The sequence below is a fragment of the Typopeltis vanoorti genome, chromosome 21 (genome assembly GCF_054136105.1).
Source record: "Typopeltis vanoorti isolate ZY-2024b chromosome 21, IOZ_Tvanoo_1.0, whole genome shotgun sequence".
Classification (NCBI taxonomy): Eukaryota; Metazoa; Arthropoda; class Arachnida; order Uropygi; family Thelyphonidae; genus Typopeltis; species Typopeltis vanoorti.
The window spans coordinates 27,671,881-27,686,863 of record NC_143569.1 but is presented as its reverse complement, the minus strand read 5'-3'; the positions used below and the strand labels follow the sequence as shown (position 1 = coordinate 27,686,863).

Here is a 14,983-nt window from a genome sequence, read left to right as displayed (position 1 = left end):
TTATTACCAAGATTTCTGTGTATTTAGAAGTGGTAGCTGGATCGTCAAATTTCGATTTTAAACTTTTCAGTGCAGTGAGCTGCTGCATATACAAAATAAAAAAAAAAAATTTTTTTTCCTAATCAGTAACCAATTTATTAATAAATAAATTTACATATTAAAAATTGCTTTATTAAACATATTTCATCTTCACCACGAACAAACACCAATAATAAAAGTCTCCTATCTCACAGAAATAACGCTCGCATGCATACAATTTATCTGTAAGCGACACTGCCCAAACGAGCAGTGTCGAAATCACTTGTAACGTGCAATCGCAAATATCGGCGAGTCTAACTGCAATTGGCCGAACATGATAATTCCGACACTGCGTTAGATCGCGGTGCATTTGTTTCGTAATCTTAAGCGTTAATTGAACAATTCCAATTATTAACTATTCAATCAATGTCGAAACATAAGCTTTGACATGTTGCATTGCATTTCTATAATGTTGTAAGCATTGTTATTATTTATAAACACAAACAAAATTTATTTTTTTTCATTTTTTCCTTGGGAGTGCTGCAGTGTCGCAGTGCTTATGTACGAGCCGCTACTGTTTCAGTGAGACTTCACGCCATCTCTTGTTACGTTATAGCTAGATGATCAAGAAAATAATCAAAGAAGTCAATAACATAAAATCTCTCCGAGTGTACAAATGAAAACAATAAAAACGGATGATCCGAGTAGACCTCGAGAGTATACGTTTATTGCACTTCTTCAGAAATATTTTTTCAGCGTACAGCAAACTTAGTTTGAACGTCACCTTTAATCTTGGTTTTATCTCTTATAATCATTAAGATTGTCAACGAGTTTTTGGAAGTTGGAGCTCCTACAAAGTAACGCCAATCGGCTTCAAACTTGAGTGTTTACATTAGTGATGCGTATTTAATCCAAGATGACGTTAACAATGAAAGTGTCGTATGTAATTTGGTTGAGCTACTTCAGGCTGTTCGCAAAAAAAAATATTTCCCATAGAAAACTAGTAGAAGCGTCATGCGAATGTTAGACCATGCAAGTAACAAGAAGCAAAAAAGAAACTCTCTAAGATGATTAATTTTAAGTAAAAAATCTTACGTGTAACCAGTTTCCAGTAGATCATATACTTTATTATAGGACTGTTTCCAGTATAGGGGACTGTCCAGCTCAGTGACACTGATCGGCTTGTAATCTCCGTTTCTCGAAAGTCTGATGGAGGATCAGGAACTTCTGCGTAGGAAGAAAATAAATGAAATCTTTAAACCAATTTAAAGTGAATATAAAGTAAAAAAATCTAAGTGACAAATTCAGCGCAAGTTCGTATCTAATTTAGCAAAAAAAAACGGGATATTTATACACGGATTTCATAACCCTTGACCTTTACTTAGATGCGGTTAGAAAAAAGGACTATGACTTGGATGAGTTTACTTTAGCATCTTCTATGATCATTTACTCCTTCTGTGAAGTGAATGCGTGTGTTCTGATGACACTCAACTCTTTTTGTGCGAGTTTCTTTAGTGAGGTTTTTCAATCTTCTTTTAAAGACGGGCGAGAAGTCTTGTTAATGTTTGGTTTACGTATCGCTGAACAAACTCTTACCAGGTTCATTAACTTTAAAATTAACTGTTAGTAAAGACGGGAAAATAGACAGAGAGAGAGAGCTCAGCAAAACTGGAGTATCGCCAAGACGGTTTGACCTCTTATCAGTTTCGTTTGACCTCTTATCAGTATTTAATTCCACCTTACTTTTGTTACCTACCATCGTCTAGAAGACATATTCAATACACCTTAGAAAATCTAGTAGTTCTCCGATGGGGTGAATTAATATACTGTAAATGTTATAAATTTCATTACATCGAAAGAATACTTCCATACATAACGGCGTCGATATTTCTACAGAGTTATTTATTCAGAAGGGGTATAAAGCAATATTTATACAATTAGAGAATTAAAATACGAATACGGTTTCATTTAAACATTCCACTGACCTAACAACAAATACAAATTACCACTAGAAGGCAAATGAAGTCAGACTATCTACACAAATGTTTCGGAAAAAATAGCAAAGCTAACAATACTCAATTTCTTCCAAATGTTGACTTGTTACAACAAAGATGTGCGACATTCACAAATACGAATGGCGAGAGAACAAACAAAAGTACATTGAATAGGGTGATTGATCCTTATTCCACTTGTGGAATAAAGTTTTCTCTCCTTTTAAGCTGGAGACAAAACTCTGACACCCCAGGGTATAGCTGAATAAATACGTGGAATAAAATAGAAATGTAGAGACACGTATACGAATTACACGTGTAGAAAAATAAAAGAATAATGAATGCAAACACATGTAGAATATTTCAGCTATTTAAGCATAGTTTTAGTTAAAGCTCTGTTTGGGTTACGATTACGCGTAGATCCACGTCATGAATCTTCTTCTCTTCCGCTCATGGCAGGTTGAGTTCCTCAAAGACGAATTTTTGTCATTTTTTTCTGTCTGCTGTCTTTTTATGAAGTTCTGTTATGGAGTTTAAGTGGGTGCTTTCGTTAATGTTGTCAATCCATTTCTTTCTTGGTCTTCCTCTGCTGGGCTGTCCTTCAATTCTACCATTTAATGTTTCGTAGTCTTTCTGAGTTCATTCTCGAAACAAGTCCAAACCAGCTTAGTTGGCTCTTTTTTTAGTGCTGTAATGATTATTTCTTTACAGTTAAGTTCTTCCCTGACTTTATCACTTGTTTTTATTTCTGTCCAGTTTGTTCTATTGATTCTTCTTAGGTATTTCATTTCAGAAGCATTGAGTTTATTCTTTTTTTCTCCCTTAAGATCCAGCATTCTGAGCCATAGAGTACTGCGAGAATTATTGTTTTATAAATTTTTAAATTTGAGTTCTTTGCGTCATCTTTTATTGTTCCATATTTTTTGTAGTCTGCCCATTGTTATCCGTCCATTATTGATTCTGTGTTTGATGGTTTCGAAATAGTTCAGATCTTCAGTGATCATAAGGTAACTGAACTGCTTTACTTGTTCGTTGTTATGTTTTCCTATTCCCATTGGATTGCTTCCCATTTTCTTCCTATTACCATTAGTGTTGTTTATACTAAAATTGACTTTCATATAATATTTATGACTTGCTTGATGCAGCTGGTCAGGATATTTTCTAATTTTTCTTGGCTGTCGGTAGTGCTAACTACGTCGTCAGCATACTTTACATGAGTTATATTTCTTCCATTTACAGTTATGCATTCACACGTCTGTAGTCCTTTGTCTACTACTTCTTTTAGGTACAGGTTGAATAAATATGGTGACAATGGACAGCCTTGCACAACTCCTTTTCTAATTGCTATCTGCTTTGTTTCTATAATTTATTATTGCTTGTGTTTCTGAATAGTAATTCTTGATACAATTTTATAGATATTTGTCGAACCCTCTGCTTTCTAGGATTTTAATGAGTTTGCTTCTGTTTATTGAAACGAAAGCTTGTTTGAAGTCGATAAAGCAGCAGTAGTTTTTTGTTTTGGTCTCTCATAAAATCTGTTAATGTGAAAATTGCATCCATTATCGTGCTTCTGCTATTTCTAAATCCCATTTGATCTTCTTCCATCTGTTCTTCATAGGAATGCTTAACTCTGTTTTGAAGAATCCTGAATATTTTATAGCAATGGCTTAGAAGGGTGATAGGTCTATAGTTCGTACAGGAGATCTGACATCTCCTTTTTTGTGGATGGATATGATCTGACCTGTTCTCCATTCTGTTGGTAATTTTTTTTTTTTTTTTAGTATTGTTTTCAACAGTTTCCTTAGATAATTTATTATACTTTCTTCCCCTTTTTCTAAAAGTTCTTTTTGAATGGTGTCTATGCCAGGTGCTTTATTATTTTTTATTTGTTTGATTGCTCTATGTATTTCTTCGTTTAAGATGCTTTTTGTGTCGAACGTTTCTTCTGAGTCGAAGGCGTCTTGATTTATGTTTTCTTTAGCTGCAAATGTTTCTTTAAAATTATTAGTCCATTTTTCTTTTATTGTTTCACGGCTACTTGTTGTCGTTCCATCTTTTTTGAAATATTGAAACTGGGTTGGGTGAGAATGTTCTAGTTATCCTTGAACTATTTCATACATGTCTTGGAGTCATGTTTTTTGTATGCTTCTTCACACATTCCTGTTTTCTCTTCTAGATATGTGATTTTTGCTAATCTGCATTTTTTGTCTAATTTCTTTTTACAAATTTTGTATACTATGCTATTTTCTTCATTATCTTCTTTTGAGAGGTTAGTTTTGGATATTATTTTTCTCTCACAAAAGTCCAAAATCTCTGGTGTAAGCGAATCTTTATTTAATCTTGTCTGGTAGCTCAAGTGTTTTGTCGCTGTTGTTTAATAATTTCTTTACCTTTTTTTACATAATGAATGGATCTAATAAATAGATAGATAGACAAACAAAACAGTTCACTAAAGACTACAGGCAGCAAATGAGAGAGAAAAATTAAGGGGTTAACAGATGGCTTCGATAGTAACTACATCACCATATTAAAAATAAAGATGTTAAGAAGTATCTCAATATTATTAGCGTTATAATATGAGAGCTAATTTTTGTGGCGGGATTATGGTCCCTTTAGAGAATGGAAGTGGATAGGTTATAAAAGCAGCTATTTATCTGTATGATGCCAAGATGGCTGGGGGAAAAGGAAAAACGAGATCTAGGTGGATTAATGCAGTTAGAAATACCATACAAAACTGAAATATAACATTTGGTAATACTGAAGTCCATCCAGACAATACTCGATTAATTTGAAGGAAAATTGTTGATAAGATGATAATGTAAACTTCCTCACTTGCTGCTCTCGTAATAGGGAGTTTTAGAGGAAACTCATATTCGGGAGCGTCGTGATCCAAAAGGAGGAATTTTCGACTGATAATCAAAATCACAATACTTTAAGAGATTAGGAGCACTGATGAAAGATGAATATAAATAGCTCTCTTCTGGGAGCGTGTCTTTTAAGTAGTACGATACCGAACTCATGAAAACTACTACTAACTTTGGAAGTTTACAGATATGAATATTTTGCAATTCGTAAATTTAATTTCGATACGAAGCTTAAGTCTTTTATGGCTATTTTTGCTTTTTCCCCTTTTCGTCAGTATTCTAACTTATATAAATATATATATATATATATATATTTGTTATTCTGTTTTCAGTAGATACGTACCCTCCACAAGGACTTGAATATTGGCTTCATCTCTGCCGTAGGTGTTCGCTGCAATACAAGAAAAAAGGGCGGAGTCTCGTCTATCAGAAGATGGCACCGTAAGAGCGGACTGTTTGCCTTCAGCAATCGCATGTTCTTTAAGAATGTACCTGAAATGGGGTAACAAGAATAATGTGAATGCATTTTGAAACCAAAGTGATGCAAAAATATCGCCATTTGTCATGTAAAATATTGCTTTTGTCAATCTCGTAATTTTGAAAATGGAGCATTAAAACATTTCTCTGATCTGACTTGCATTCAAATACAAGCCAATATTTAATTCTGACAAGTCAGCGTTAGATATGATGCTATATCCTAGCAACGGAATTCTCCACTAATTTGTAATACTATGTATAACTCTCAATTGTTGTCATACGTTGGCAAGTTGCCAACTGCTAACATGTTCAATAATGAAACCCTATTTGTTGGACAAATGAACGTGCTTTAAACTATCAAACGGCCTATTTATTATCGGATGCGGTCTGTCATAATACGAACTTTAACAACTACAACGCCACATTTATAAATATGACTGTTACGGTTTGCCGTTACGTTAGTTTAAATTAGGCTACCTGACAGAAGGTAACTTACCTCGATTCTGTGGTTGGATGCAAATATAATCTATCCTTAGTCCATTGAATGCTAATCGGTCTTTCTCCAAATGCTTCGCAATCCACATTCAAAGGAGATCCTTTAGTAACTCTGTGGACTCGGAAAGTGGTTTTAAAGTGAGCGGCAACTGAAAAACGTAAAATAACAGAAATGTAAGTGATTCAAGCATCTGTTCAATTTTTTATTTCGTATATATATGTTACGGTTAAAGTGATAAATCCGATTATTATTAATAATTACCGGATAAAGTGAATAAATTACGAGAATTAATCACTTTAACCGGTTAAAGTGAATAATTCCCAGAGGAATTATTCACATGTAATAAAAACATGTTTATAGGTTTTGTACATAGGTTTTCATCTCAATAGAAATTATAACAGCTTAGGTTAGATTAGATTAGGTTAGTTTATAATGAAAAAAGTAAGGAAAGTACTTCTTTTGCACTCAATGAAATCAGAAATCATTATAAATTAACCTGACCTAAAGTAACCTGGATGTCGCATGTCGAACCAGAGTATAGTCGTAGTTTGTCGTGGGCAGATTAATGAGGATTAAAGATAAACGTTGTTGTGGGCCGAGCTTAATGATTGCGGGCAGATAAATGAAGGATAACAATTAAAAGGTGTTGTAGGCAGATTAATGGGGATAATAGATAAACGTCGTTGCTGTACCTCTTTCCTCATCCATGGAGAAAAACACTGATCAGTTCCTCTCTGATGTATCTATTATCCCCATTCATCTGCCCACAACAACTTTTATTTGTTCCCCACTTATCCGCCCGCAATCATTAAGCGCGGACCAATACAACGTTTATCTTTCATCCCCATTAATCTACCCGCGACAAACTACGACTACACTCTGGTTAGACATACGACATCCAGGTTAGTTTAGGTTAAGTTAGGTCATGATTTCTGATTTCACTGAGTGCAGAAGAAGTACTTTCCTTACTTTTTCATTATAAACTGTTTATAATGATTTCTGATTTCAATGAGTGCAAAAGAAGTAAATTCTCGTACATTATTCACTTTAACCGATAATTATTAATAATAACCGGATTTATCACTTTAACCGTAACATATATATCTATAAAGTAGTATTTTAGTATATTTTTTTACCAGTTATCTATTATTTGTAAGCTTATTCAGGAGTAAATATTATTTGTAAATTTATTCAAGAGCAAATATCATTTGTAAACTTATTCAGGAGCAAATATCATTTGTAAATTTATTCAGGAGTAATACGTAAAAAATCATTAACACGTATTGCATAAAATGCTAACTATAAGAAAGAAATTAATTATAAATCACCATCGGAAGATCAGGAAAAGAATGAATTAGACACACTTCATACCCGTAATTTAAATGGATTGCAAAACACACACGTATTGGATAACTACGAGGAAGTACACTTTTACAGGGGGGGGGTAATTCACATGTGTGCCGAAAGTGTATCCGTTTATTGACACTGATCTCCATGGTTCAATAAAACCGATTTAGTTTTATTCGCTGGGGGTGTTAAATATGATTAATGCATATTCTTAAGTTTACTCTATCACTACTCACCATGTACAGAAAGCTTCACGACCGTACTCAAATCAACTCCAACTCCATTCGCGGCTTCGCAAAGATAATGACCTTCATCGAATTCCTCAACATCTTTAATGCTTAGCGAGCCGTTTTCTAGAGTCTGAATATGGAAGTTGCTGATGATGGATTTGAAGTTCCTGGAAGATGGCTCACCTGGGAGAGATTAGAGAAAGAGGCTCACGTGAATGGGGATCGTTTCTGTTGTCTGGAAAATATCCATTTCACAAGGGCGGGTTGCGAATGGACAACTCGGGGTTTAATCTTAGCATTTCGGTAAACGATATCATTTCAAGAAGATAGAAGGGTAACTCGATATCAAATCAATTAAGATAATAATATACCAGAGTCTGGGGCTAATGAAACCAATATTTATTGTTTTTGGTAGATTTATTGTGAAAATATAATAGGATTCAATGAACTTTATGAATCCAAAGGATGTTCTAAATATAATCTCATTACCAATTATTGATTAGTTTTTCTTTGAAAATGTGCATTATTATTAAAATTAAATTGCACTTGTTTTTTAAAATATTTTGTTCAATCATTTCCACTTATATTATACCATAATTAGCTGCATATAATGTGATTACTTATTTGAAATTCCGTCTTTAGTTTGCTACGTACTACACAGACAGCTGGTTTTATATTAAGATATTCTTAGTATAGCAAAATAATAAAAATAAATTTACTTTGATCTGTTATAGAAATACTAAAACGAGTGTCATCATCACTCGCACAGCTGCTATAGTGACTGTAGTGTATGACGTTTAATTCCAAGTCAAGTATTTTAGCTTAACTCACGTAATCAGTCAGTGCGTTTTACACGAGCTTATCATTATTTACTTTTTCTCTGATTCATTCTTAAAAGTTAATAACGATATGATTGTATTGTCATAATTGCAATTAGTATAAGCAAAACAATGGAGATAGTAAGACAGAATAATTTCAAACAATTAAGTAATAGAACAAATTCATTTAAATGTAAATTATTATTTATGAATACAAAATGTACATGGATAATTAGAGATTTATTATTATTATTATTATTTGATACCTCCAAGGAATCAAGGCCTCATCGAGTGAGGCTATACATCACCCAAAACAGCTGTCAGACATTTACGTAAACTCATTCACACCAGATGCTCAATACTTCAACAAGTAAATTATTCCACTCACCTACTACTCTGAGAGAGAAAAAATCTCGCTGTAATGGTTTTCTTAACCGCACACAAACTTGTCCTCCACGAATATTCACGTGTTCTCTCCTCACCTTTCATATCCCGAAAAATTTCATCAGATGATATCCTATAATATCAATTCACAAATGTGTACACCTTTATCGCATCATCCCTTTCTCCTGTTAACCAGATCTGTAGTTCATATACTCGCAATCTGTCGTCATAATCCCTATATAATCTTTGTTCTTAATTCTTCTTTATCCCTTTGATTTTCTTTGTCCCCTTTGAACCATAGGATACAAGATGCTAATAGAAATTTGCTCTTCTTTGAAATGTCTCCGGAAAATTAATAAACCCCACTGTAAAGAATTCAAAACAAATGATCAATTGAGAATGAACTTGAAATATGTGAAGACAAATAAATTAAAGGTTCACGATTTAAAGGAGGCTAGCGAATATGGTTGCGTGTTATTCGTGATCCTCCTTTGTAACAAGCACACATTTTCTAAACCAGAAGAGGATGACACATCTTGCACAAAATAGAAGGCAGTTAATCGCCAAAAAGCTGTCCTAGGTCAGAAGTGATAAGAATTTAAAAATATGGCTCAATTGAAAGAAAATTAACGAAACTAAATGGCTTTGAGAATGCCAACGTGAATGGATAAGGAAATACAAATGATTTGATAAACAAGCCATTTCGAAGAAAAAAAATAGTTGTGTAATATGACTAACCTTCGCTCTTTTATGTATAGAATGTACTTAAGTTATAGGCAAGACAAAAAATATTGTATATTTTAGTGTTGAGTACTTCAATAAATAAGTCACCTATTCGTTAGTCTTGGTTGACAAGAAAAAAAAATCCTTTTTAATCATTTTTAGTTACAAACTTTTCCTGCTCTACAGTCCGTATTATTAATAAATGAACCAACATTCTTTACCCCTCTCGGGGATATATCAAGTCTTAATTTATGGAATTAGTTTCATGAAAACAAAATATTCTGCATTTTTATTATCCTTATTGAATTTAAAAGAATGTTGGTTAATATGCAAATACTGTCTTTATGTTTAATTTTAAATGTATAAACATCGAATTTTCGTCATAAAAACGTAATTAATCTTATCCTCACAGTCTTATGCAAATGTGTATTCCATGGGTGGTTTGCCTACTTCAAGAATTAAAACGGGATTTTCTAGAAGGCAAGCCTCGTCCCAAAAATAATTATAGAAAAATTAATGAATTTTTGTTACAGCTAATGCGCATGTCAAAAGATTGTCTACATAGAAAAAGAAGGCTGGGAAAAAAAAAGGCAGAATAACGATTATTATCATACGAATTTCGCAAACAAGTAATTATCTTGCATTTTTTTTATTCAGTCAAATCCTGCATATTTTGTTCTTTTTTTAATCCTTCTCTTGCATTTCGCTTTTATTGCCTATCTTTTCAGTGTTGGCCGTAGTCTAATCTAATAATGCGATATTGAGCCTTAGTATGTGTTCTTTATTATTATTATTATTAGTTTTTTATTTCCTTTCGCTGAATTCGATATGTTTATAGTTCTCTGAAAGATCTTCGAAATAGTAAAAATTTCACGATGCCTGTTGCCCGAAATGATACTTTCAAGAAAATCAGCTCTATAAATAAAAATATCTTTGGGATTTAGAATGCTATGCATTTATTCATGTATTTTCAATATGTAATGCAGGACTCTTTCAGAGAAAAAGGTAAACAATTGCTTAATATTGAAGTGCTACCATAGTACGCTAGATGGCAGCACAATGCAACCATAATACACATGAGGGGACAAACGAAGTTAAAATCAGTATATTTTGTACGATTTAGTGGTAAACAATAAATTCAATAAGAGCCTGTGAAGTAAAATAATGTTTTTTGGATTTCTTCGAAAGTATTTAACACTGGTATGCATATTAAAAATACTTGGAAAGAAGAACACACCGATTTTTTTCTTAGAAAAGATTTCAACATATATTCCAGCCCAGAGTTTAAGGAAGCAAGAATCGACCGTGAGATGCGGTGATTGATTCATTCAATCCAATACCCTTGGAGGGTAACGGATGGCAATGCTGTAGCCAATGAAGTTCTAACTGAGGTTCCGCTATTGCTGTTACCCTCCTGCCATGATCAGAGCTTTAATAGCTCAATAACACCTTATCCCTACACTGTCCTCTACAGATAACGGGGAAGATGAAAAGCATTCTTGCTTCGCCCCTTTAAGCCAGTCCTTATTATATAAGGATAAGGACTAAGGAAGCAAGATCAATGCAAGTAAAATTCAACGGTTCTACATCCTCCCAGCGCCACAACTTTGCTGGAGTGCCGCAGGGATCTCTACTGGCTCCATTGCTGTTCTCTATATACATGTCAGACATCCCGCACAATCCGATGACTTCCATTTTGGCCCTATATGCAGACGATACGGCAATACTAACCAGATCTCTCAGACCCCTTTTCATTACCAGAAAGCTTCAAAAAAACATTCTAAAGCTGGAGGGTTGGTTCTCTAAGTGGAGATTGGAAGTCAACCCCCAGAAAAGCTCAGCCGTTCTTTTCTCAAAAAGGCCAATGTCTCCTGTAGGAGATTTGTTACTATTCAATACTAAAATTCCCTGGCAGTCAGAAACAAATTACCTGGGTGTAATTCTCGACAAAAAGCTATCTTTCAATCAGCACACCAAGTCTGCATGCACAAAGGCATCTAAAGCCATAGCACAGATTTATCCGCTAATTAATAGAAATAGCAAGCTCAGCAACAGAATCAAATTACAACTATACCAGATGACAATTCGTCCTATAATCACCTATGCCTCTCCGGCCTGGAGCCACACCTCTAATGCTAACATCATCAAAATGCAGCGAGTGCAGAACACGTGCCTGAGAATGATTCTGAACGCCCCGTGGTATGCTAGAAACATTCAACTCCACAGAGACACAAATATTCCCTATATTTTCTCTTTTCTACGATCCTTAGCATCCAAGTTTTTCCTAAAGACGTCCACACATCCCAACGATTTGGTTCAACAAGCTACAGCATACGATCCAACGGACATATTCAAATATAGAAGACCAAAAGCCATATTGGCCTCCTTTAGTGATGCATAATCTCCATGCCCATCCAGGGCGAGCAATCTGCTCATAAATTTTACCTTCACTGCAACCACAACAGATAGCGGGGAATATGAAAAGCATCTTGCTTCACCCCTAAAGACATAAATGTCAATTGTCAATAAGGAAGCAAAAGGACAATGCTGTAGCCAATGGAGTTCTAACTGAGGCTCGGCCATTGCTGTTACCCTCCTGCCATGATCAGAGCTTTAATAGCTCAATAACACCTTATCCCTACACTGTTCTCTACAGATAATGGAGAAGACGAAATGCATTCTTGCTTCGCCCCTTTAAGCCAGTCCTTATAAGGATAACTGGCTATGCCCACTCAGGGCGAACTAAAATAGTTCACAAATATCTCCCACCACTGGTCCGGAAACAGTATGTCCTGCTTCCTGCATATAACTGGCTATAATTTCGAACAATGGATCTCTTATTTATTTTATCCTCGATGGCAATTTTCTTTTGCAAGTGTCACTCTTCTTTTACTGAACAAGATATCCGTGATAAATCTTTCCTACTATCTAGGGAAAACTAACCTTGCCCAAATGGAATTAAGCTTTCAAAGAAAAAGAAGAAGAAAAAATCCTTTCCACATACCCTAGCGGTTAAGCTGATAATGAAAATATATTGATCAAGGTAATTAAGGTTGTAGAGTAATAAATTAATTATCTTGCGTTGTCGATAAAACCCCCACTAAACAACCACCTCATTGATGCACTCTTCTCATCATTACAGAATTAATAGCCAACTGAAATAATCTACCATCTTTAACGAAGTTAAAATTTATGCTCTATTGGGTAAACTTCTAGGAGATTATGGTGGCGTGACAAGTCTATTAGCCTCAAAAGAGTATAAGGATTTCATAATATGAAGGCATAAATTAGTTTTAAAAGAGAAACCATTAGCAGTATTAAATCCCTAATATCATAATAATAACGAATATTTTGATTATGTAACTCATGATAATAATTATTAGTAAACATTTTAATGTTATAATAATTCCTCTACACAGTATTGGATAAGTTTATAAAGGTTTCTGGGGGAAAAAAAATAAATTACGTAAGAAACATTCAAGAACAACAAACTGTACGTGTTCTTCAACACGACTGTTGCGCTCCTTGTGGCGATTCTGTGTACTTTGTTGCATCACCTAATCTACATGAACTGGTGTATAGAAAGGCTTGATTTCTACTTCTTTAAGAAAAGGAATGCATGTGGGCGTGAATAATATGGGTAATCCTAAACGACTAACGAAATAAGGTAAAATATTAAGTCCAATATTTTGCTTAAAAGTTTAATCATCTTTTTCTCGTTATACTGACCAATAAACCCAATCATTATTTACATTTTATGTTGGTGTGAAATTATCATCCGAAAAATAAATTAAGAAAAAAACCACTTTTATACGTTTTGGATCCCGCGTTGTCATTTCAAGGGTGTATTTCTTTATTATGTTACATCGTATAAAAGCAATTCACTGGCATTCTCCCTGACAAACAGTGAAGACGACAATACACGATTTTGTTATGTCACAAGCAGACAGCATAAAATTGCTGTGATGCAGTTTTCATGTGCACAGTCAAAGAAAGAGAATAGAATTGATCGCTATGCAGATACCCCAGTAGAGTTTGTTTCCTCCTAAAAATAAACCAACAAAAACGGTCGGAAAAGTGTCATACGAAAAACTAAAAAAAAAAACGTGAGAATGGTTGTACGTATTATTCTAGTGAACGTAAAAGAAACTTTCGAATTTCGCCATCGGGTACTATGGTAATGCACGCGTCTCATGCATATGTTAACAATGAAAGCGAGAGAGAGAGAGAGAGACTCTAGCTTCAACTGTCTTTCTTTTTCATCTGTTATACGGAATTGTAAACCATTTCTCATCAGCCTGTCTTGGCATTCATCTTCATCCATTGTCGGTGTTCTCTGGTATGGAAATCTGTCTATTAACTGGGCACATGCTGTCATTAGATCTCCTATCTAGTGGCGCATTCTTCAATGGAATAATAGCCTTCCACTTCTGCGATAAGCGAACGGTTCTAATATACACGAATGAAAGGGTACAGATGTAATATCCAAGTATAATTACGTCAGGGAGTTAGGAAATTATTCGGTCTTCATTCTCTGTCAACAGACGTGAGAAAGTCTTGGGCTACTTAGCGTTGGGAGCCTGTATTAAGTAGAGAAAGCTGATGAGATCAAGGAAAAGAAATTCATGAGATACACTAAGTCGGATGAAAACGCTTCACGAAGACTCTTTAGATACGGAAATGTCCAAAATGCGAAGAAAGAGATTTTCTCCTCTCTAAATCATTTAGAAAAGTATAACGATTAGGTAATTATTTTTTTTTTGTTAGTATCTCTAAATATTTTATTTATATCTGAAAAAATCGAGAGGTTAAATTTGTTAAATTAACACATTTCAAAACCATATTTACTTTTTTAATAATAGAAGAAAGAATTACGAAATGGATGCACTCAATTTTTTACGAGTTGCCTTGGTATTGCATTAGTTTAAAGTGCGATCTTTGTGGTATTAAACTGCGTTTGGAAACAAACCCCATACTTTTCCAATGTAACTCTAAAATACATCGTTTAAAAGTGTTTGGATTACTGAAATATCGAGGCAACTCGCACAAAGGATAAGAAATGGATGTACGCCATTTATAACCATTTTGATTTCTGAGTGCAACTTTTTACTATCATGTGATTTAATAAACATGAAATTTCTTCCTCCTTTACTAGCATAGTTTTTTTTAAAAAAACAAACATATCCAGATGAAGCCATCTTAGTCTCTTTATTCGAAATACGCTAATATTTATGTTTCTTTCTTGGGAACTTAAGCAAAGAATACGAAAGATTGGTATACAATTTAGATCCTACAGAAAATGTTTTAAAAGAAAACGTGAGGTTGATGTCGTGTCTCCAGAATAGGATGTCCAACTCAATCTCATCTTCTCGAAGGTACAGCAGTAAATTGGGTCTGCAGCACCTCACAGTGCACATGAACGCACCTGATGGTAGTGCATCAGATTTCCAAGCTATCAAGTGAATAAACCTGCTGCTACATTCTTTGCGACACTACAGCGGTCTTCCGACAGGCGTTTTCTATGTAGCTATGGCAAATAAAAGGTCTGTCGCTATTCAATTCTTCAATACAGTGAGACAACGAATAATTATTACGTCACTGACATAAAATAATCTCTACAAACTTAAACAAAATC

The 14,983-nt window shown here is 34.3% G+C and overlaps 1 protein-coding gene across 1 annotated transcript in view; it reads right to left on the bottom strand.

Annotated features, from left to right (window-relative positions):
• LOC150094686 (cell adhesion molecule Dscam1-like) overlaps positions 1-14,983 on the bottom strand; it is a 314,713-nt gene that overhangs the window by 70,398 nt on the left and 229,332 nt on the right. Inside the window, exons 11-14 of the mRNA XM_090411113.1 lie at positions 7,430-7,606; positions 5,847-5,994; positions 5,217-5,365; positions 1,114-1,245 (exon numbers count right to left, since the gene is read on the bottom strand). Of these exons, the coding sequence (XP_090267239.1) occupies positions 1,114-1,245; positions 5,217-5,365; positions 5,847-5,994; positions 7,430-7,606 (606 nt within the window). The remainder of the gene's footprint in view (positions 1-1,113; positions 1,246-5,216; positions 5,366-5,846; positions 5,995-7,429; positions 7,607-14,983) is intronic.